The following is a 22,257-nucleotide window of genomic DNA, read 5'->3' as shown; positions in this document are numbered from 1 at the left end:
TTTAAACAGTTCTTAGTAGGGCAGGTAATAGGTTAGGTTGCACCCACAGGAAGTGTAGCATTGTTATATATGGCCAAGGCTGCTGTGCCTGCCATTTCCTCTCTGCTGTTCTAGGTGTATTTGGACAAGCGAGTTTCAAGCTCTTGCAGGCTTGCCTGATTTGCATTTATGGCTTGTGCTTGCAGATGCAGGAGCGTCCCCAGAGCTGTGGCTTAGTCTGCATTTGAGACCTAGTCCTTGGATTTGGATTTATTTTTTTTTTAATGTGTGTTTGTATATATGTATGTGTATGTGTATATGTGTGTGTGTGTGTGTATATATATATATATATATATACACACACGTGTGTGTGATACTGACTGGTGTCATTATTAACAATTTTGATGTCATGGTTAATTTGCCCAGTGCTTGCTAATTCTGTTAAAGCAGTTTTCTCAGATACTTAGGCATAGTCTGAATTTGTGGAGAAATAAATTATACCCAGAGAACTAAATAATAATAATAATACAAGGAAGCTCTTATGCCAATAGACAGTAAACATCTGTACTAGCATGCAGGGTAGAAAGTATGTGCATTATTACAGTTGAGCACAGCCACTTCACCAGGCTGTTTAATGCCTAGCTGCTTCACTTTGTTGTTGCTGACCTGCAACTGACTGACACCCTGTTTGCTACTGAAACCATATTAGCCTATAATTTCAGGAGAAAAAATAAGAGGTTATTTTTGTGTGTGTATTTATAGCTCTACTAGATATATATCCGATTGGATGGAAAATGTCTCTGAAGGTTTATGCAGACAGTATTATCAACCTGCAGTGTCAATTTTAACAGTCTTTGAATGTTGGCAGACTGTTTTTGTAATTTAATGACTGATATTGCTGAGTTTGTGATCAAAACCTCTTTAATACCAGTTGTCTTAAGTATGTATTATCATTGTTTTTAATGTCATGTGATAGTGCGTATGGTTTGTGTTTTAGATGTAGCATCCAAATAGAAACATTCCTATCACAGCTGGAACTGTTTTAATTTATTGCAATTTATTGTTTTTGTGAAGGAGGAAGAGAAGATTTATTCCTTCATATGTAATAAACTTTACATCGATTCTTTCTTTCACATTTGCAGGACTAATGGCTTCTCTAAATTTGGTTCATCAATCAAGAGAAATTAAAAAGAAAAGAGGTAGTATGGCTGCCAACAGTGCTGGATTACTACTTCTAGTTGAGTTCTGTACAAAGCATTTCAGACATGTCATTCATTCAAGTGCTTGTCACAGCTGCTGAGATTGGTGCTTGTATCTTAAGCATTACCCATCTTGGACAAGAGCTATAATTCAGCGTTGGTTTGTGTTTCTGGGCCATTAAGTCTTTCGGGAATCTTCAGTTATAGATCTTTACCCCTTAACTTAAGGCTACAAAAGACAGATTTCCTCCATTTTTCTGGCTATATATAGGTATATCGTCTCAGTCTACAAGATCTATTGATTCCTTTTGAAAAGGAGACTCCAAAAAACATTCTGCTGAGAGTTACAACCCATCTTGTGATTTAAATGCATTTCTAGCCAACCTGACAGCACTAGGACAGATAATGCCACCCTAACACTACCACCCACTACAGCCAAACCTTCATCTCCGTTTGGGATCTAGACTTACTTCCTTGGTCAGGTATCCCAGATACTGAAGTAGTAACACACATAAAAGAAAAGTCACAGTCTGAAATTAACGTTATCCAGGCTCTATCACTAGTTTCTCCATATGCCATCAGGAAAAGGTACAGAAGAACAAGGAATTGTTTTTATTATTATTTATAAAATTAGATCTCGATTTACCTATTAGAAAAAAAGATACCAGCCAATACATTAAACATGGTTTCTTGTCCATTACAGTCTGCACAAGGTAGGGGAAAACAAACAAAAAAACATGGCAATTTAAGAAGGAGTATGTTTAAGACTTTTACAAGGAAGATATGCTACAGTGAACATACAGAGATAATCAAGTTGCAAGTGGGGGGAGAAGGGAAAAACATTTTACAAAAATTCATTAAAACAATTTGCTAGGAAGCTGTGTAACTATCTGCCAAGTGAGAGTCAGTTTTAGCAACAGCACCATAATTCATGATATAAAGGTTTCATATCAGTAACAGGCTCCGACTTAAGATCTTCTGAAGTGGGCTTCAATCTGTTCCAGGGTCTGTCCTTTTGTTTCAGGTACATAAAAGGCTGTAAAAGTCACACTGAGGCAGCAGAAGGCAGAGAAGAGCCAGAATGTGCCATAGGACATTAAAGCCTGAGGGAAGGGAAACAACAGCAAAATATTATATAAATTGTTACTGTGCAACTACAGTCTGGGCCACCAGAGAAGACTGGCCCAATGCTCTCTCAGAATCATCTTAAATAAATTTTCTGATGAAAAGAAATACTGGATTGTAATTTATGATGCTTACTATCAAATCATGAAATTCCTTAGTTACCAAGAACGCCATAACCCAGTTTGTTAACACACAGACACCACTAGATATGCCCCTAGCTTTAAGTGGGAAAATTTCAGACATCACCAGCCATGGAACAGGACCCCAGCCAAGGGCAAAACCTGAAATTACAAACAGAAGAGATTAAATGCAAGTTAAGTATATTTCAAAGGGAAAACTGAATGATGGTCAAGTTAGGCAAGTAACTCCATATTCTAGGATGATTCTGCAAAAAACTGCCTCTAAAAAAAGCTTGGAGTTACTTACTTGAGGGTGGCCCACTATATACTATTGCACTCTATGTCAAATTTCTTACAACAATAGTCTTAACAAGCAAAATTTCTTACTGAGAGGTTTCTGAAGCTACTTAAAAATTAACCTTGTTTCTTACTGCTGCTTCCTTGTACTGTCACAGAATTCAGTATGGCTCAAATACTACCAAAGACTCTTCTTTCCATTAATGACTACAAAGTAATTCAAACTGAGCGATTAATACTTAGTATTACAAGAAGGAGGTATAAATTGATTTTCCAGGACATAGGCTTAATTACTTTTCTGCTGGCTTGATCAGCAGGGTTGTGAATGCCCAGCCTAACTTTGTCTCGTACACTAAAAAAGCTCTGTCAAACAGAACTCCATTTATCAATGATGTGACAAGATGGAACAAATTTGTCACATTCAACAGCAATTATGAGTGTCATATAATGGCTGCTTAGAAGCTTGTTCCACTCACCAGCAACAAAGAGCCCTAGGCTTACTACTGCAAGCCAGGATAGGCTGTTTTCTGTTCCTGGGGATACTGTATTTAGAGTGAAACACAGATCAGCATTTGATGAGTTGTTCCCATGTTGAAGGACCATTTTAAAGTAAAGCCCAAACAATGCAGTACTGACAGCCATGATGATCCCTGAAAAGTAAGCAATAACCATGTTGTCACTGATTGCTGCTTAAGTACTCTTCTTTCTGAGAGCTAAAACACAGGTGCTCAGCCAAATACAAGATATGCTGGTCCTAGCAGAAGCGTTTCTAAAAAGATAGGGTTCTTGGAAACAAACACTGGCTTAGACAAGAGTGAAAGATACCAAACAATCATTCCATGCATTAGTCAAACAAAAGTCCTTAAAGCAGTCATTGCTATTAAGTGTGCAATGCAACAACTGTATCAAACATTTAGGGGGGGGGTTGGCACATTTATTTGTAAAGTTAAATTTTTTTAAACTACATGCGGCCTCGCGTAGCTAAACAGCACAACACTCTGTGAATGTAGCTGCAGCTATGGAGAAGCTACTTTGAAATGACCACTTTTAGACACCTTAGGTAGGAAAATGTATTGTGTCTTCATGACCTAGCTACTCCAAAGTAAAAACTGGCCTGGTAAAATGACAAAAAGGATAGCCATACGCAGGTTTAAGGGGTTCCACCTACAATGAGTTCTGACAAACAATCAGAAATTGTGTCCAAAGAATACATTAGGTTAAATACCATAAACTGTAAACACTAGTACTAGGTTTTAGTTAGGTATTAGGAAGAACTTTACTGAAAGGGTTGTTAGGCATTGGAATAGGCTGCCCAGGGAAGTGGTTGAGTCACCATCCCTGGAGGTCTTTAAAAGACATTTAGATTTAGAGCTTAGTGATATGGTTTAGTGGAGGACTTGTTAGTGTTAGGTCAGAGGCTGGACTGGATGATCTTGGAGGTCTCTTCCAACCTAGATGATTCTGTGATTTGGCTATGGCCAATCCAAGTCAAACAATCAAATTATGTACATATAACGTGACAATTTCCTCTTATGAATTAAGTCCATAGTTAAATTATAAAGCAAACCACTTAACATACATAAATTGTAATACTTAATTCTCCCAACAGTTACAAGACTTTCTGGTACTCTATATGGTTCTTTTTCTAACTGAAGTCAGTAGTATGTTTTACCAGATATGTAAAGCAGCACTTTCCGTCCAGTTTTATCTATGATAAGTGCAGCCACAGCAGTGAAACATACTTGTACGGCACCCACAACAACAGAAGCCATTCTGCTGTTCTGAAATAAAGTAAGAGGCAGGGAGAAGAATTTGCTTTTTCAGGCTGATAACAGGATCACTTATTAAGCGTTAAAGATGCATTTGTTTCTTGACTCTGGAGGAAGAAAAGCTATCCCACAGAAATTGGGGGGGGTGGGGAGAACCTTAAATAAATAAATAAAAATAAATGCCAACATAAAGATTAATTAACATAACATACTGGTCTCTTAATAAACTTTAAAACAAGTCACAGCTTCTCACTAGAGTTTGACTTTCTCTGAAGCATTGGATTTGTAACTGTACTAAAAAAAAAAGTTACGAATTAAGATGACTATAACAAGAATTTCTATCAGTAGCAAAGTTTCACACACAACATACTTCCCCCCGAAAAAGTCATGTTCAGATATGCCAGAGTAACACAGTCAAGAGGGTATCTATAACCCAAAACCCAAACTGTTATTTATGATGCGGGCAGGATCAGCATCAAGTCAGTTTGCTACATGTTTTAGACTTACTCAGTACCTACTAAACTGAAACAACAGACATTTACCAATCTGGCAACACAAACTGATTACCTTGAAGTTTGCATCTTCAAAGATAATTTCTGCATAAAACATAACTGCATTAATGCCTGTTACTTGCTGAAGGAACATCAGAGCCACACCAATAAGAAGTGGCCTGTAGATGGAAGGATTCTTAAATTCAGAGAGATTTAGTCCCTGTTAAAAAGATGAAGTAATGATTCCATGAAAAGTTCAATATTCTAAATTAGAGACCACCAACAAATGACGCGTTTGGAGAGGTGCAAGAGGAAATGCTTTCATATAACACAAACAATATGAAATTAGTGTTAAGAGATGTTGAACAATCCTCCAAAGCTGCTAGATAAAGAAAAATTAGATGTCAATCAGCACAGATAATTACCAAGATCATGAGCTTGACTGCTACTCAGGCATACCAATGGCAGCCAACAGTGATAGTTGCAGCTGAAAGGAAGTGGAAAAAAAAGACTCTAAATCTCACCGATTCTTAAATTTCATTTGTATGAGGAAACAGGTTTGGACTGATGTTTGTAGAAAAGGCTACTAAGCAAGCAATGGTTAAAAACCCTTTTAATTACACTGTATGCTTTCAGATAGTATGCAAAAAAAATGTTAATGTAAATCAGATTCTCATCACCTCCTCCTCAACATTAGCTTTGATCTGCCTGCATTCCCATTCATGGTCCACATATGGTCCCCGCAGAAACTGTAAAGAAGCTATGGCTTCTGCATGTTTGTTTTGATTCAGCAGAAATCTTGGTGTTTCAGGCATGAAGGACATCAACAAAAGCATTATGCAGGGTGGAAAAGAACACAACACTGCCAGCCAGTGCCATTTTAGTGTTATTCCTGGGCAAAAAAAAAAAAAGACTGAACATTAGCTAGTTTCGATTCCTTAGTGTAGTTCTTTCATTACATGTACTAACTCTTTATTGTCATTTTAGAGCCCGAACCCCAATACCTGCAATGTAGGCTCCAAGTATGCCAGTTACCACCATCAGCTGAACACAAGAGCCAAGCATACCACGGACTTTTGTATGAGATATTTCAGATATATACACCTAAAACATACGGAGAAAAATCTAATTACTTCTATCCAATTTTGGATCATGAATTTGAGAAGTAATTCATTTCTGAAATACAGATATACTTTCTAGTAACTCCCCTCTCTAAAAAAAAAAAACTTAAGTAAAATGGCATGAGTAGAAAAGTACCATGTCAGAAATGCAGACTGGCATTATGGAAAAACCATGGAAAAAGGGGAGGCCCTAAAACAGAAAAATGCTGATGTATCAGCATCCCACAGATGACTAAACTTGTATTAGTAACGGTTTCTTTTGTTAGCCATATCAACAACAAATGCATCACTGAAAAGCATTCTGGTGCTTGGGACAGTCTTTGCATGAACACATGGCCCACACCACACATAAAACTCTTTGCAAATGAAAGTTGAAAATTTTTCATTCACAGTAAAGACTGCGTATTATGGCATTCTCCACGAAGTCCTCAACTGACAGCTCATCTTAACATACATAAACAGCAAACATATCTCCTCCAAAATTTGGGAACAACTTAAATTTTTCAGTTCTTTAAAAAAAAAAAAAAATGCTGATCCTAAGTCAACAGCTACAGCTCACCAGTATACATAGAAACATAGAAGAGAAATCCCTCATGTTTACAGATGCAATTTTTTTTTCCAAAGTTACAATTTTAAGTTTTTCAAGAGGAAAAATAAGTAATCCTTAGTTCAGAAATAGTTTACAGCTACAAAACCATGGTATTACAGATAACATTTTCCTCCTTCATCACTGCAGTCATATAGATCTTTTACTGTTGGCTGTGGATGAATGCCTTTGCAAACGGGAACTTAAAGCTCAGCTCCAGGAAACAAAAAGAAAGCAGTCGTTCGTAAAGAAAACAGAGTTCCTCCATAGGCATTAGCACAACAGATTGCATAACCAAGCTTTTAGCAATAGAGAAAGTTGTACAAGATTATAATTTAGATCCCACTGCTGAAATCTTTTTTTTGTTGTTGTTTTTATAACTATCCAGATTGATAATTGAACATTTATTCTGTACTTCACCATGACTTCTTTCCCTTTTATTTTCAGTTAGCTTTTTACTTCAAAAGCAAGAAATGCTGGAACCACCAGAAAAGAAACAAGCTTGAATTCTGAAATTCTAGACAGCTTATATCTTGCTGCCACTAGGTCCAATAGGCAAATTATACCAAAAAAAGAAGACAACAAGAGAATGAATTCTTTCCATTAACCTGCTGCACAGATATTTCTGAATGCTTGTGAAAAGTTAATGTTCCAAAGACAGCAGTTAAATGGAAGGAGTAGTCACTGCTCGGTGTTGCGCTAGAATGAGTGAGTGAACATAGTTTATTTGAAAACCTAAGAAGTCTGGTGAAATACCAGATGACTAGAAGCAGATGGCAATAGCAAAAACAAACAAACAAAAATCCAACTTCAAGAGATATAGCTACTAATATTAAAACAAACAGAAGCAATCAGATAGTAAGGACAGACTAAAAATCTGAAGGATCATATCACTGTACTAAGAATGCATAATGCAGAAGTGCTATTAGAATAAATAAAACATTTTTGTATTTGTATTTTCTTCATGACTAAAAATACGCAAAATATGATCCTGTAAAAATCAGTTTATTTTAAATCCACAAACTGCCTTGGCTAGAGTTAGTTACTGCATCCAAGCCACCTATGATAATACTATGAAATAACAAACATTCTCCTAGAAAAGCTTTAAAAACAAATGAACCAAACAAACAAACCACTCACCAACAGAAATAACACCTTACTTACCGGAACAACAAGTGAAGTAATTCCACTGGCTAAGCCAGTCAGTATTCGTCCAAAATAAAGCATCCAGACATTCTGAGCTGAAATGATAACTACATATCCAGAGACATATGGTATTGAGCACAGCATTAGACTCAGCTTTCTCCCAACTTTATCCACAAGATAGCCTCCCAGTATTCCTCCAGCAGCAGCTCCTAATGTTACTACAGACTTCAAAAAAAAGTTTAAAAATACGTGTGCATATATTTATACATATATGCATCTAAATAAAAACATTTTTGTTGTTGTTTTTGCTTGCTTTTAAAGTAAATAGCCGCTTCTGAAAAAAAAAATTGTGCAAGAACATGCAGGTGTTTTGAAAACCAAAATAAACACTAAATTCCTAATCAAACCATGGCCAAGAAGCACTACTCACCACAATTGAACAGCAAGTAATTTTCAGATCACATACAAAGCTCTTCCAATGAAGAAGGGAAAACAGAAGTAACCTTTTTAATCTGTCTATAAAGCCATCCATTCACAAACAGGCCTTCAAACTGTTTTAAAGCCCTGAAGAATGTTATCTTGAATAACCTGAAGTTCAACCTGTATCCAAAAAGCAAATATTCCCTATGTTGACGGATTACACCTAATTTACTAAAGAGTCGATTTTCTGTGATCCCCTGACAGGCTCAATTGAGAAAGCTGAGAATTCTCACAAGGTATTTTATCATCAAAAATAAGTTCAAATAACATGGGCATTTACTCATATATGCTAATTGAGGGTCATCAGAGCACAACAGCATTGTCATTCAGGAAAAATCTGAATCAATCACTAATTTCACAAAAAAAATCTCATTAACAAGATCCATATTTATCCTTGTTCTTACGAGGAGTAAGACCCCCTTATGTAAACAGTATCTTCTTTACCTTTAAATCGAAAACACATAATGGTAACACTTTATCATACAGAGACTTACCCCAAACCACGACGCTTGATTGCTGTCTAATCTTAATGTAGGATCATTGATTTTCCTCAGCTCTGGTATAACAGGTGAGCTATAGCCTAGCACGAAGCCAAAGCTAAGTGGTCCTAAGACAGCAGCAAACGTGGCCAGGTACAGCTTCTTGTTTTGCACTCTGAGGCAGAAGAGACGGATGAGAAGGATCGCGCCGCCTCCGACGCCTCTCACAAGGGCCGGTAATGCCCAGAAGGGCCTGACAGAGGTCCCGACCCCGAGCTCGCATCCGTCACGTTCCCCCTCCCGCCCTGCCCCGATACCGGCCGCGGACGATCTCCAGTGCAGTGAGCGCTGTCCCCGAGCCAGCCAAGGCGGCAGGGCCGCAGCGCCCGCGCTCACCTCTGGTAAGCGTCCGAAGCCGGGTAACCCAGCAGGTACTGCGACTCCTCTGCCGCCATGCCCCTACCGCGGGGAGCGCCCCAGCGCGGCCAGCCCCAAGCACTTCTGCACGAGCAGCCGGCCGCGCTCCAGGGCAGGCACCGGCCCTCAGGACAACGCCGACCCCAGGGGGACACTGCGCCTCTCGCCAGCTCTAGTTCAGACGGAAGCGGCTAGGCTGCGGCAGCGGGGCGCGATGACGTTTGGAGGATGCGCCGGAAGCTGCCCGACTACGGAGAGCCGTGGGCTCCGGCCGAGTGCCTTCCCTCCGGGTGCCGGCCGGTTCGCCCGGCGCAGCTGCCACGGCGCGGGGCTCGCCTTCTCTCCGCGCCCTCCCCCTCAGCCCCCCTCCCGCGTCGGGCGTGGCTGAGGCGCACAGCAGTGTCCGAGGGCGGCCGCTCCCGCGGGTGCCTGCAGGTTGTGGTGCGGGCTGCGGAAGTGGCGGGAGCTTGTCCTTTGCTGCAGGAGCGATGGCTGCGGGGAAGCCCCAGTTCCTGCCGGGCCCCGGGGGACCGCGCGAGCCGTGGCGGCTGCCTGCCGAGGGACGCTCCGCGCCTGGCCGCTACCTGAGGTGAGAGGGAGTTGTTCAGGCGGCTGCTGTTGGCTGCAGCTGCGCTAAAAGTCTCCGGTCCTCGCCGTGCTTTTTGCTTGTGGATGGAAATGGGAACGGGTGGGGGAGTGGCGCGGTTGTCGGAGAACGCCTAGGAAAGAGCCCTATGTACGCAGCACCGGTTTCGGGCCCTCACAGCTGCTGTTGGTTTCAGCAGTAGCGTCATGTGCTGAATGCAACACACGCCTTAGAGTTCACGTATTTTTTATCGTTAGGGAGACTGTTAGAAAATTGTGTTTGTTCTAAAGAGAACATGTGCCTGTTAGAGCAGCAGATATGCTTTCTGCCATATGTGCTGAGGAAAGCCCTTACGTGCTGTCAACAGTAACAGTTACTGCATGAACTTGTGACTCGACAGAAGCAGCTGGTTTTGTGCATTTAATGCCCAGTGCCTTACTGTGTTTTTATCAAGAATCGATACTTCTATGCAGGCCATGTGCAGCCTCTTATAGTGAAGACTCTACTTTTCAGTGCTACTATGCTGTGTTAAGAGGTGTACTTTACGGTCTTATTCTGTGAAGGTAAACAGAAATACATTTCTGTACAGAAATAAACATATTATTGACTCCCATTCAGATTCCTCAATTGTTTAGATTTGGGAGCTTCTATTAATTAAATTTGGTTAGTTATCTAATGAGTGGAATGAGTTCTTCCAGAGAAAATACATATAAATAAAGCTTTTTAACTGTTTGCCGGACGTTTCAAACATATTGTAGGAACCTGAGAATGCTACAGCATAGTATAAGTGCATACCGATTACAGAGTTCAAGAAGTAGCATTTGAAGCCTTCAGTTTCATGGTTAATTCTGTTCATTGGAAATAAACTGGGAAATAGGGAAAAAAAATTAAAGAAGTCAGAGAGATACAAAAGATAACTAACATCCTTCAATACAATTCTCCAGACATATCTTTGTATCTTCTTTAAACACAAAGCAGCTAACTTTTTTTTTTTCTTTTTCCCATAAAGTGGTTCAGGACGAAAGTCTGAATAAATTCTGTCAGTAACTAGCTTCTTATCACTCTGTATGCTTTGTTCTCTTCCCTTTTTCAGCTTAACCATAAGTAAACTGTAAGACAGTGTTTATATGTTGTAGTAGGTTTAAAACTTGAATCAACCCTTACTGGATTGAGAACTTGAAAATGTTAACCTGTAACAAGAAAGATGTAAATATTCATAATGAATGCTAACATGTACATGCTCTGTACAACTCACTTCTAAGTCTTATACAGGTCAGACAATAGTTCAAAGTTTGTGCAAATGCTCATTACTAGCTTCATGAATATTTTATGATGTGTTTGGTCACTTCAGTCTATGCTTTAACCGATGGAATACTGATATACCAGTAATAAAGATGTGATGCTTATCTTGTTTTCTGAATAGAACTAATACAGTATTTTGATGTATCACAGGTAAATTTTTCCATAACCTTATGGAGAAAAAGGACTTTGAAGCATGGCTTGATAACATTTCTATTACATTTCTTTCTCTGACGGACTTGCAGAAAAATGAAACTCTGGATCACCTGATTAGCTTGAGTGGAGCAGTCCAGCTCAGGCACCTCTCCAATAATCTAGAGATTCTTCTCAAGAGGGACTTCCTCAAACTTCTTCCATTGGAACTGAGTTTTTATCTGTTAAAATGGCTTGATCCTCAGACCTTACTCACATGTTGCCTCGTCTCTAAGCAATGGAATAAGGTTATAAGTGCCTGTACAGAGGTCTGGCAGACTGCATGTAAGAATTTGGGTTGGCAAATAGATGACTCTGTTCAGGATCCTCTACACTGGAAGAAGGTTTACCTAAAGGCTATTTCAAGGATGAAGCAACTGAAGGACCATGAAGCCTTTGAGACATCCTCTTTAATTGGACACAGTGCCAGAGTATATGCACTTTACTATAAAGATGGTCTTCTGTGCACAGGTAGGAAGTTCAGAAAACTTGTAGTCTTACAATTTTGTTATCTTCTACACAGCCTCATTTGATTAATTACAAGTTGATTTTCCTTGACCAGACAGATTATTTTCATAATGCTAATTCAATTCAATGTGATTCAAAAAAAATTTGTTTTGCAGTTTCTGAAGCTTCTGGCTCTAGTAAGCTCACTAGTCACTTTAATAGAAAAAAAATACACAAGGACACCAATTTCTTTACTGGACAAAAAAAAGAAGATGGTAACCTTGTTGCATATCATTCTTCATATTAGCAAGCACATTTGAGAAGTACAGTTATGTTAGTTATCCTTTAGAAGATATGTTAGTCAGGTTAAAGGGACCTTGACTGGGCTGACCGTATGTATGGTCACTGCAGTCTCTCGAGCTGTATGAGGCAAAGTGTCTTCCTTGTGACAAGACAATTTCTCTGATATATTCATAAGCACTTTCAGTTCTTAACATAATCTAAGCTCTTGTATAAAGACCTATAAACTAGATTTAACCTTGCTACTAATCTGACTTGCATATTGTAATGGTGGTTTCAGCTTCGTTCCTGAAGAATGCAGACTTCAAGATTTCAGTTTGAACTCAGAAATACAGCCAGAATAAATATGAAACATTAAGTACGAAAGAATGGTAACTACTGTCAGAGCATACTCCAAGGATTTCCCAATGACTTGAAAACAGAGTGTTATAGAATAAGTTGGAAATAGTGGCTAAGTACCCCCACATCAGCTGGTACATTAGGGTGTTTACTAGAAACTAGCAACTAGACGCTGGCCAGTCTTTCACTTTCCTAGTCAGCAGGGAAGGAAAATCCACACGAAGCAGCATTGTCAAACGTTACTGAAAAGTGGCACATTTATGTGCTGAAACCACAGGAGAAAAAAAGAGATGGAATGGTCTGGGCTCTTTTTCCCACTCTCTAAAACCAGCAGACTTGAGTTACTGTTATAAGTTTATTTGTTTTAAAAAACAAAAACAACAACAACAACAAAAAAAAACATCCAGGGGAAGAAAGGAAAATGGCAGGTGAGGGGGTCTGGTATTCATCTGCGGTCTTTCCATCTTTCTGATTTTTGATTTGATCTGATTCGATGGACTCCTTTCCTACCTGAAAGAAACTAAAACACAGTATAGTCAGTGGCTCCCCAAACCTGAGTGTGATCTATCTTATAAAGCTTCTAGGCATTTGTTTCAGTAGATACTATCAATCAAAGTGGGTGCTGGAATCTGTGGAAGGGAAAAATGGAAGGCAGACAGCTAGCAGCATAATTATGATTGTTAATTCTTTCCTTGTGAGGAAAAGATGAGAGAGCTGGGACTATTTTCTCTAGAGAAGAGAAGGCCTGGGAGAATCTTAACAATATACATAAATACCTAAAGGGAGGGTAGAACCAGTTTCATCAAAGGTGTCCAGTGACAGGACAAGAGGCAGTCGGCAGAAACTGAAACACTAGAGGTTCCATCTGAACGTCAGGAAACCCTTGTGTGTGTGGGTTTTTTTTCGTTTTTTTTTTTTTCTGTGCCGTGATGGAGCACTAACACAGGTTGCCCAAAGAGGTTTTGGAGTCTGCCTCCTTGGAGATACTCAAAAGCCATCTGGTCATGATCCTGGGCAACTGGCTCTACATGGCCCTGTTTGAGTCAGGGGGGTTGACCTCCAGAGGTCCATTCCAGCCTCAACTGTTCTGTGATTCTGTGAAAATGTTATGTTTAAGACAAAAATGAAATACTAGTGAAGGCTTGAAAATTGTATATATTATTTGCTTGCAATTATCCTGTTATTTTATATTCTAGGATCAGATGACTTGTCTGCAAAACTGTGGGATGTAAGCACAGGTCAGTGCATCTATGGTATCCAGACACACACTTGTGCTACAGTGAAGTTTGATGAACAAAAGCTTGTAACAGGATCTTTTGATAACACAGTAGCCTGTTGGGAGTGGAGCTCTGGGGCAAAGACACAGCATTTCAGAGGACACACTGGTGCAGGTATGTTGAACTTCTCAGTTTTTAATTTCACCAGTCAAGTAATATATATCACATATAATAGAACACATTGTAATTTAAGTTAGCTTTCTGTACAATAGCATATTGTTTTAAAGCTCTGTCCCTAATCACTTTTTGGGAGGGAAGTGGCCAGAGCAGATCTAGATCTGTCTGTCCTTGGATAATGCCAAGGCATAGTAATATAGTTTTTTGCAGGAGAATAATACTAAATGCAGTGGTGATGTAGTGCTCTAGAGTTTAGAAAAAAAAGAGGCAAGCCATATATAACAGGGAGCACGTGTCAATAGGACGTGTTTATATCCCAAACTGGAGATGGTCTTACAGGAAAGAGCACAATAGATCCTGGGAATCTCTATGTGCATTTCTGTCTTAATTATCTGTCCTCTACCACAAAATATCCTCAACTCAGCTGTAGGTCTGTTCTTGTATGACGTACCAGTTGTACTAATCCTGCTGAAATTGACTTCTTAGAACTATTATCTTAGGAACTACAGTGATGTTACACTTCACTGTAATCCAGTCATAATGGAACCACTGATTTACATGCTTTTAATTTGAACAAATGGTACTTTTGTAGTGTACGTTTGGGGATGCATTGATAATTCATATATACAGTTCAAGAACAACAGTTAAAACTGTAGTAGCTTATGCATTTTGACCCAGTTAGTGTGTCTCATAAAAACACATGCACAGAGACTGGCATTCCTTATTTAAAACCCGCTCTGTTTGTAGTTTTTAGTGTGGATTACAATGATGAACTTGACATTCTGGTCAGTGGTTCTGCAGACTTCAGTGTGAAAGTGTGGGCCTTATCAACAGGAACATGCCTGAATACCCTTACTGGACACACGGAATGGGTCACTAAGGTGGGAATATTGAATTTTTAATTAAAAACACTTGCAAAAGACTTCCTTGCATGAAGTTTTTAGCGTGTTCTGAATTTCTGTTTCCTAATCCCAACCTTGTCCCTAGGTGCAGAACCTGAAAAATATCAAGAAATGTAGATATTGCAAAATAACATTTCAAAAGAAAAAATACTTCAGCTGTAACTAAACCTTTCAGAACACTGAAGAGATTTCTGTTCCAAAGCAGCTGGAATAATACTAGGAATTGGTGTTCAATTCAAAGACCAAATGAATACAGTAGTTCTGAAAGAAAGCTACTCTAAAAATTATGTAGAAAGAGTGATGATCTTGATAACCAAAGTCTAAGCATGACATAAGTGTTCTGAAGTTGAGAAACAGTATTTTCCTTGTGAGCATTTCAGAACTTGGAATGTGTGCTGGGGGGAGAATTGTAGAGAAGTACATATCGTAGTGTATTAGTACAGTAAGTTCTCACTAGTAGGAGCAAAAAAAGTGTAAACAGCAGTTTCCCTTCAGTTGCTAAAAGTATCTGTATTGCCTTTAACAATCTCTGTAGCATACTCCTGTATAATGAAATGGAAAATACAAATGAATGCGTGGTTAACAGCATCAGAATAAGTCATTACATCCTTCAATTACAGGTAGTTTTGCAGAAGTGTAAAGTCAAATCTCTTATGCATAGTCCCGGGGATTATATTCTTCTAAGTGCAGATAAGTATGAAATCAAGGTATGTACCATATGTCACGAACACATCATTGTTCTTCCTAGGGAAATAGAATACTTGAGTGCTCTGCTGATTTACAATTAATAGGACTTTTTCTCTCATAGTCCTTACTTGTAAAGTTGTGTACAAGACAAGAAACTCTTTGGAAGCTAACTTTTCAATACTTTCTGTCATGTTTAGAATCAAATGGTAGCTCAACATGAATGGTAATTTAAAAAAATAAGGTTTTTTTTTCATGCCTAATGTGCTAATGTGACAGTGAAACTCTTGGGCAAATACTGCTGTTTTTAGAAGATAAGATAAAGAAGATAAGTATTTCTGAAAAACATTCGCACATTTACCTGCCGTTTAACAAGAGACTGAGCCTATTTGAGTAATGGTTTATAACTTGAATGTTTTGTGGTCTTAAAATGTTTTTTGTTTGTTTTTTAATTCTAGATTTGGCCTATTGGAAGGGAAATAAACTGCAAATGTTTGAAAACACTGTCTGTTTCTGAAGATCGCAGCATATCCCTGCAGCCCAGGCTGCACTTCGATGGTAAATACATAGTGTGCAGTTCAGCACTAGGATTATACCAGTGGGACTTTGCCAGCTATGATATTCTCAGGTAAATCTTTCATCTTAAGGTGTGTAGAACTTATTCCAGTGGTGTACTTTGAAGAAAATATAAAGTATTCTGTGGAAGTATTATATGAAATGTATTGGTTTTAATAACTTTCTTTAGATGTAATTCAAAAGGATCTTGATAAAAAAGTCTTTAAACATCTTTCTTCACACATATTCATAGAATCATAGAATGGCTTGGGTTGGAAGGGACCTTTAAGATCATCCAGTTCCAACCACCATGCAATGGGCAGGGATGCCACCCACTAGATCAAGTTGCCCAGGGCCTAGTCCAACCTGGTCTTGAACTCCTCCAGGGATGAGGCATCCACAAGTTCTCTGGGCAACCTGTTCCAGTGCTTCACCACCCTCTGAGTGAAGAATTTCCTCCTAACCTCTAATCTACATTTCCTCTCTTTTAGTTTAAAGCCATTCCCCCTTGTCCTGTCATTATCTGACAAAGCAGAAAGTTTTCTCCATCTTTTTTAAGTCCCCTTTAAGTACTGCAAGGTTGCAATGAGGTCACCCCAGAGCCTTCTCTTCTTTAGGCTCAACATCCCCAGCTCTCTCAGCCTTTCTTCACAGGAGAGGTGCTCCAGCCCTCTGATCAGCTTCGTGGCCTTCCACTAGACCCGTTCTAACAGATCCACATCCTTGTGCTTGGGGCCCCAGACCTGGATGCAGTACTACAAGTGGGGCAGAGTAGAGCGGGACAATCCCCTCCCGTAACCGGCTGGCCACTCCTCTGTTGATGCAGCCCAGGATGCAGTTGGCCTTCTGGCCTGCAAGCGCACACTGCTGGCTCATGTCAAACTTTTTGTCCACTAGAACTCCCAAGTCCTTCTCTGCAAGGCTGCTCTCAATGAGTTCTTATTCCAGTCTGTCCTCATGTCTGGGATTGCCCTGACCCAGGTGCAGCACTTTGCACTTAGACTTAGCTCATCCAGGTCCCTCTGGATGGCATCTCTTCCTTCTTTGGTATCAACTGCACCACTCGGCTTGGTGTCATTGCAAATTTGTCGAGGGTGTACTCGATCCTTCTGTCTATGTTGTTGATAAAGATAGTAAACAGTACCAGTCCCAGAACGGACCATTGAGGGACATCACTCATCAACAGACTCCACCTGGACATGGAGCCATTGACCACCACTCTCTGGGTGCGACCTTCAAGCCAATTCCTTATCCACTGAATGGTCCACCTTTCAAATCTATATCTCTCCAAGCTGAAGATCAGGATGTCATGTGGGACCGCGTCAGGCCTTACAGAAGTCCAGGCAGATGACATCAGTTGGTCTTCCCTTGTCAACTGATGCAGTCACTCCATCGTAGAAGGCCGCCAGATTGGTCAGGCATGATTCACGCTTGGTGAAGCCATGCTGGCTCCCTCAGATCAACTCTTTGTCTTGCACGTGCCTTGACATTGCTTCCAGGAGGATCTTTTCCATGATCTTCCCAGGCACAGAAGTGAGGCTCACTGGTCTGTAGTTCCCCGAGTCCTCCTTCCTACCCTTTTTAAAAATGAGAGTGATGGTTCCTTTTCTCCAGTCACCGGAGACTTCACCTAATTGCCAGAACTTCAAATATGGAGGAAGGCTTGGGTTGGCTTGGTTTCATTCTGTTTATATTGACCAGATGTTATTCTAATTTATCACCTGTTAATACCAACCATTTGATTGCTGTTTTGCTTTCTGGCCACACACTACTCCTCTTATTTTCAATACATGTGCTGTAGAGTTTCAAAATAGACTTAAATCAGACTTCAGTGCTCTAGTTGTGAACATAAAACTGTAGTGACTGGAAGCTAATGTTGCTACCCAAATTGCTCTGCAGCAAACCAGAAGACCATTTCTGCAGGTCATTTGACAGTACAAGGTATTAAAAAGACATTTCTCCCTTATATAGCACTACTCAACTGAAATCTGTTATTCTCAATAACAGTGTGGAATGACAGTAAAATCTATTGGACTGCAAAAAAAGGATCAAGTATTCTGTTTCAAAAAACAGAATGAGGTTCTGTCTGTTGGAAATGGTGTCATCAAAGATTGTAACTTATCAAAAAAGTGCATTCTAGAACTGTTAGCAGACTCTTAATTGAAATGTCATGAATATTTGAAGAGTGCCTACTGTAGGAAGATCTACTTCAGAAGAAGTGCTTCTTCAAAAGAGAAAGATGTTCTCTCAGTGCTGAGAACAGTTTTTCATCTCCATGTGTTTTTGTGCCTTGGTTCTGTGCTTTATGTAATGCTATAATCAGTCAGCTGTGGAAAACATTCTCTTTAATTTCTGTTCAAGTTTTGTTTATTAAGGCAACAAAATCCCAAAGGTCTAGTGGAACTAATATATTCAGTTATTTCTCCCTAAAGTAAAAATATTTAACTTATGCTAAGGGTCAGTAAAGCAACATTCTTTTAAGGACCAATGCTGAATGATTTATTGTATTGTCACAAAAAGACATTTCTATGCTTTATTTCCAGCTTTTTTTTAAAAGAGTGGTCAAAAGAATAGTAACAGATCTTGTACCTTTTTAAAGACATTTAGGTGTGAAATCCCTATGAAAATTTACTGTAAAATACAAGTACATCTGCTCTTTTGTGTATATCTGAAAGTTGACTTTTTTTCCTCTTCTGCTGTGCACAATCCCTTTCAAACCTTAACATTTATTTATCTTTAGAAGGGTCTGTCCTGAATGCAGAAAGCCTGCACTGAAACCACAGGCCTGACCTGAGGGCTCACTTCCTTGATTTGAAAAATTTTCATCTAGTTCTTCTTGAATAATTTAGAAAAGATGAGTTTAGACACTTATTCTCTATAGACACATAAGAATTTGTTTTAGTAATGCTGGTTCATGACTGTGTAGTGACAGAGTTTCTAACAACACTGTTTTATCTTCCAGGGTTATCAAGCCTCCTGACTTCTCAAACGTGTCCTTGCTGGGCTTTGGAGAGATATTTGCTCTACTATTTGATAACAGATACCTGTATATAATGGACTTGAGGACAGAAGAATTGATAAGCCGCTGGCCTTTACCAGAGTACAGAAAATCAAAGAGAGGTTCAAGTTTTTTAGCTGGTGAAATATCTTGGTTAAATGGACTAAATGGCCAAAATGATATGGGCTTGGTTTTTGCCACCAGTATGCCAGACCACAGTATCCATTTGGTGTTATGGAAAGAACATGGCTGAAAAGATCACGTATGCAGAATCTTCAGGACTATCAGCAGTGTGTCCATAAAATGAAACTTTGCATGAACCAAAGTTGCACACCTAGTGGTATCATCATGCAGTGCACAATCATTTACTTTTATTTGGGCATTTGGGAATGAGTTGTTTTTGACATAATGCAACACAGCATGCTAACAGTATTTGCCACTAAATTTTTCTTTTATTCATGTTTAAGCATACCTTTTGAGCTCTGAAGCATAGCTTGTAATGTTTAAACCATTCAAATCCACCATTAAGTCTAAAATGAAATAATGCTTGTACCTGACTTCTGCCCTGTTTTTTTTTTTTTTTTTTTGCTGTTGGAACAGAAGGTGAAGCTACTATTTTAGAATAGACTTTTGTGTTGTTTTTTTTTTTATATGTATCAGCAAATACTGGTTACAGTGCATGGCTGCTTTTTTAAATTGAATGAGAACATAGACCCTTTCTCTCCCTAGAATTGATTTTTGTCAAAATGTTTTTTCCTTGAGATAGCTTTAAGCACTTAATCTTTGAAATTGAGGAATCAACGCAGTCCTTTAACTAGGATCAGATGCTAACAATAATAATTTGTTTAAGCTCAGGAATATGTCGATATGAGCTTTCCTCAGACAGAATGAACCAACTTTTCATCTATCTGATAGAGCTTGCCACAGCAATTAACCTTAGAGAACATCTGACAGTATTATCGTATTTATTGGTGGTTATCTCACTCAGAATGATTTGATCAGTATTTTATAGTTCACGTTTCCTATGGTTTGTGTGGGAATGTAATTTAGTTCACAGACAGATAGAAATAAAATGAATCAGAAGATGACGTTCAATCCCTACACCAAGAATCACACTTACATTAAGTGATGTCTAGCAGCCATACACTTTTCCCAGAAAAAGTTGAAGTTATAATTACGCACTTAAAGTAGTTGCTGCATCTAGATTTAGAAAGCAGGGGCATATGTGAACGGTACATCTCTGAAAAGAAAAAAAAAGTCAAAATTTTGAAGGAAAAAAAAAGGCATAGGAGTGAAAAAAACATCTATTTTAATCAGCTGTAAGAGACCTGATGAACAGATGAGTTAACTATCGAGTAGCAATACTCTACATATTTTTGTGCTGTATGACTTGTACTTAAAAGCTGTATCAATGACATCGCAACTCCTGTGCTTTAGAAATACTTTGAGGTGGTTTCTTTTGTTCGTTTATTTTGTTTTTGTTTTCCTTACAATAAAATCTCCCCTTAATGTCTATTTTTACACAAGCTGAAAACAGGAGTTTTCATGAAGATTGGCTCAGGTCCTTGAAAAGATGAATTTGCCTAGCACTAGTATTTTAAGTGTGATGTTTTTTCTTTCCAGTATCTATCTGTGGAGACCTAGTTCCTTGTGTAGTATTGAACAAAAGTATATAGTATGAATTGCACCAGTGGAAGGAGAATTTTTATAGGCAAGAATCAATACTGGAGTGATGTGGTAGGAATTGCATGAGTTCACAGTGGAGCAGCATCTCTTGAATACAAGGCTGGAGTCTTTAACTACCCAGTTTTCCACCTTTATTCATGCCAATTTACTTTGAAATTATGCTTGTAGTTAAGGATTTTATCAGGTAGAAGCCAAATTCACAGCACTTTATTTAAACTATGCCAAGTGGGGCACACATGATGATCTCTTACAGCTTTTGCTATCTCACTCAAAAGTGAAAAAACAAAACCAAAACCAACATGAAACAGAAAGCTTGCAATAACCTGTCTGGAAATGCAGGTCTCATTGTTCTTAAGGTGAGCATAACTATGCTGTGCTTGATGTGTGCAGTAACTCATGTTAAAGAAGCTGTGTGAAGATGGGACACCTATAAAACATTGCATTAACCTTGAAAGTTTAATTAAGATTCCTTCACAGGAGGAGTTTAAGCAGGAACATGCCAAAAATGCCATTATACTCAAGCTGATAAAATATGGATTGAATATTTGGACTGCAAGATTAATGAAAAGCTTGAAGAGTGGTCATTAGTGATATGAAATCCAACTGGTAGCCAGTTAATAGTATTCTTCAAGGGCCAGAATTGGTTAATCTTTTTATTCGTGACACTGATGATGCAGAGTGCCCTCTCAGCACATTTATAATGATTCTAAATTGGAGGTGCAAAGGGGGGGACCCATAGGAAGGGGAAGAGTCAATATGCAAGGGAATTGGGAATGCTGTTCTGAGGGACTAACAAACTGGACAAATGGGCTGGCAGAAATCTTGACCATTCTGCATCTGAGAATCATTCCACACAAAGGGATAGTTGGAGACAACTCAATGGAAAGTGGCTTTACAGGCATGGACCTGGGAGTGCTACTGTACAGCAAATTGAACATGAATCGGTAGTATGCCCTTATAACACAGAAGGCCAACTGTACACTAACATGTTCTACCAAGTACATAGCTGGTAGTTCAAGGGAAGAGATCCTTAAATTACGTTCAACATTCAAGAGAACATCCGCAACCACATTCAGTGTTGAGTTCCCCAGTACAAAATAGACAATTATGCACTGGAACAGGTCCAGTGAGAGGCTGCAGAGATGGACAGGGAGCTGAAGCACAAGGTGTCTGAAAACCTGTGAAAACTAAATTCAACCTTCCAGACAGAATAGGCGCGAAGGGAGGGCTGGGGGTGGGAAAGTTGGTATGCACTATTACAGTCACCAACTACCTATTAACATGGTGTAAAGAGGACAAAAACCAGACATTCCAGCATCTTGCAGCAAGATAAGGGCCAATGGTCATAAACTGTGCAATAAGAGTTCTGGCTAGCTTTAATGAAAATACGCTCTCCACTGTGAGGGCAGTTTAACACTGCAACAGGTAGCCCAGAGAGGTTGTGTGTCTAGCTAACCTAAACAAAAAAAACCTGAAGAACACCTGCTTCCTTACCCTCCTTTGAGCAGGGAGTTGGAATGGAGACTTCCAGCTGACCCTTCTAAATTATGAATCCATAATTCTAAATGGCCCTCTTGCCAAGCGCTAAATTCTTTTCAGCATTGTGACAGAGTATGCAAGCAAAAAAGCATGATGAGAAGTATCCAGTACACAGTATACTGCTGTTC

The 22,257-nt window shown here is 39.2% G+C and overlaps 2 protein-coding genes across 7 annotated transcripts; one reads left to right on the top strand and one right to left on the bottom strand.

Annotated features, from left to right (window-relative positions):
* Window positions 1–428: 428 nt before the first annotated feature.
* SLC2A8 (solute carrier family 2 member 8) lies at window positions 429–9,415 on the bottom strand. Of its 4 annotated transcripts, none has more exons than XM_040531488.1 (10): window positions 9,188–9,415; window positions 8,807–8,966; window positions 7,851–8,057; window positions 5,984–6,083; window positions 5,660–5,871; window positions 5,056–5,199; window positions 4,392–4,500; window positions 3,196–3,369; window positions 2,439–2,584; window positions 429–2,281 (listed from the first exon to the last, which is right to left on the bottom strand). In XM_040531488.1, the coding sequence occupies exons 1-10, from the start codon at window positions 9,244–9,246 to the stop codon at window positions 2,147–2,149; spliced, it is 1,446 nt and encodes a 481-aa protein (XP_040387422.1). In that variant the 5' UTR covers window positions 9,247–9,415; the 3' UTR covers window positions 429–2,146. The 4 variants fall into 4 exon arrangements, with proteins under 4 accessions (XP_040387422.1, XP_040387423.1, XP_040387424.1 ...); XM_040531489.1 differs by lacking the exon at window positions 9,188–9,415 and adding an exon at window positions 8,263–8,432 and having other exon boundaries at window positions 8,807–8,945; XM_040531490.1 differs by lacking the exon at window positions 5,056–5,199 and having other exon boundaries at window positions 9,188–9,403.
* Window positions 9,416–9,437: 22 nt separating this feature from the next.
* On the top strand, window positions 9,438–20,425 carry FBXW2 (F-box and WD repeat domain containing 2). Of its 3 annotated transcripts, none has more exons than XM_040531492.1 (7): window positions 9,438–9,797; window positions 11,247–11,756; window positions 13,568–13,762; window positions 14,513–14,646; window positions 15,288–15,374; window positions 15,810–15,979; window positions 18,869–20,425. In XM_040531492.1, exons 2-7 carry the CDS (start codon window positions 11,267–11,269, stop codon window positions 19,155–19,157), a joined length of 1,365 nt encoding a protein of 454 aa, XP_040387426.1. In that variant the 5' UTR covers window positions 9,438–9,797; window positions 11,247–11,266; the 3' UTR covers window positions 19,158–20,425. The 3 variants fall into 3 exon arrangements, with proteins under 3 accessions (XP_040387426.1, XP_040387427.1, XP_040387428.1); XM_040531494.1 differs by having other exon boundaries at window positions 9,447–9,797; window positions 11,339–11,756; XM_040531493.1 differs by lacking the exon at window positions 15,288–15,374 and having other exon boundaries at window positions 9,440–9,797.
* Window positions 20,426–22,257: the final 1,832 nt, after the last annotated feature.

Source organism: Cygnus olor, chromosome 19 (genome assembly GCF_009769625.2).
Source record: "Cygnus olor isolate bCygOlo1 chromosome 19, bCygOlo1.pri.v2, whole genome shotgun sequence".
Taxonomy (NCBI): domain Eukaryota; kingdom Metazoa; phylum Chordata; class Aves; order Anseriformes; family Anatidae; genus Cygnus; species Cygnus olor.
Note: the sequence above shows the minus strand (reverse complement) of the source record. Positions and strands in the feature narration are given on the sequence as shown.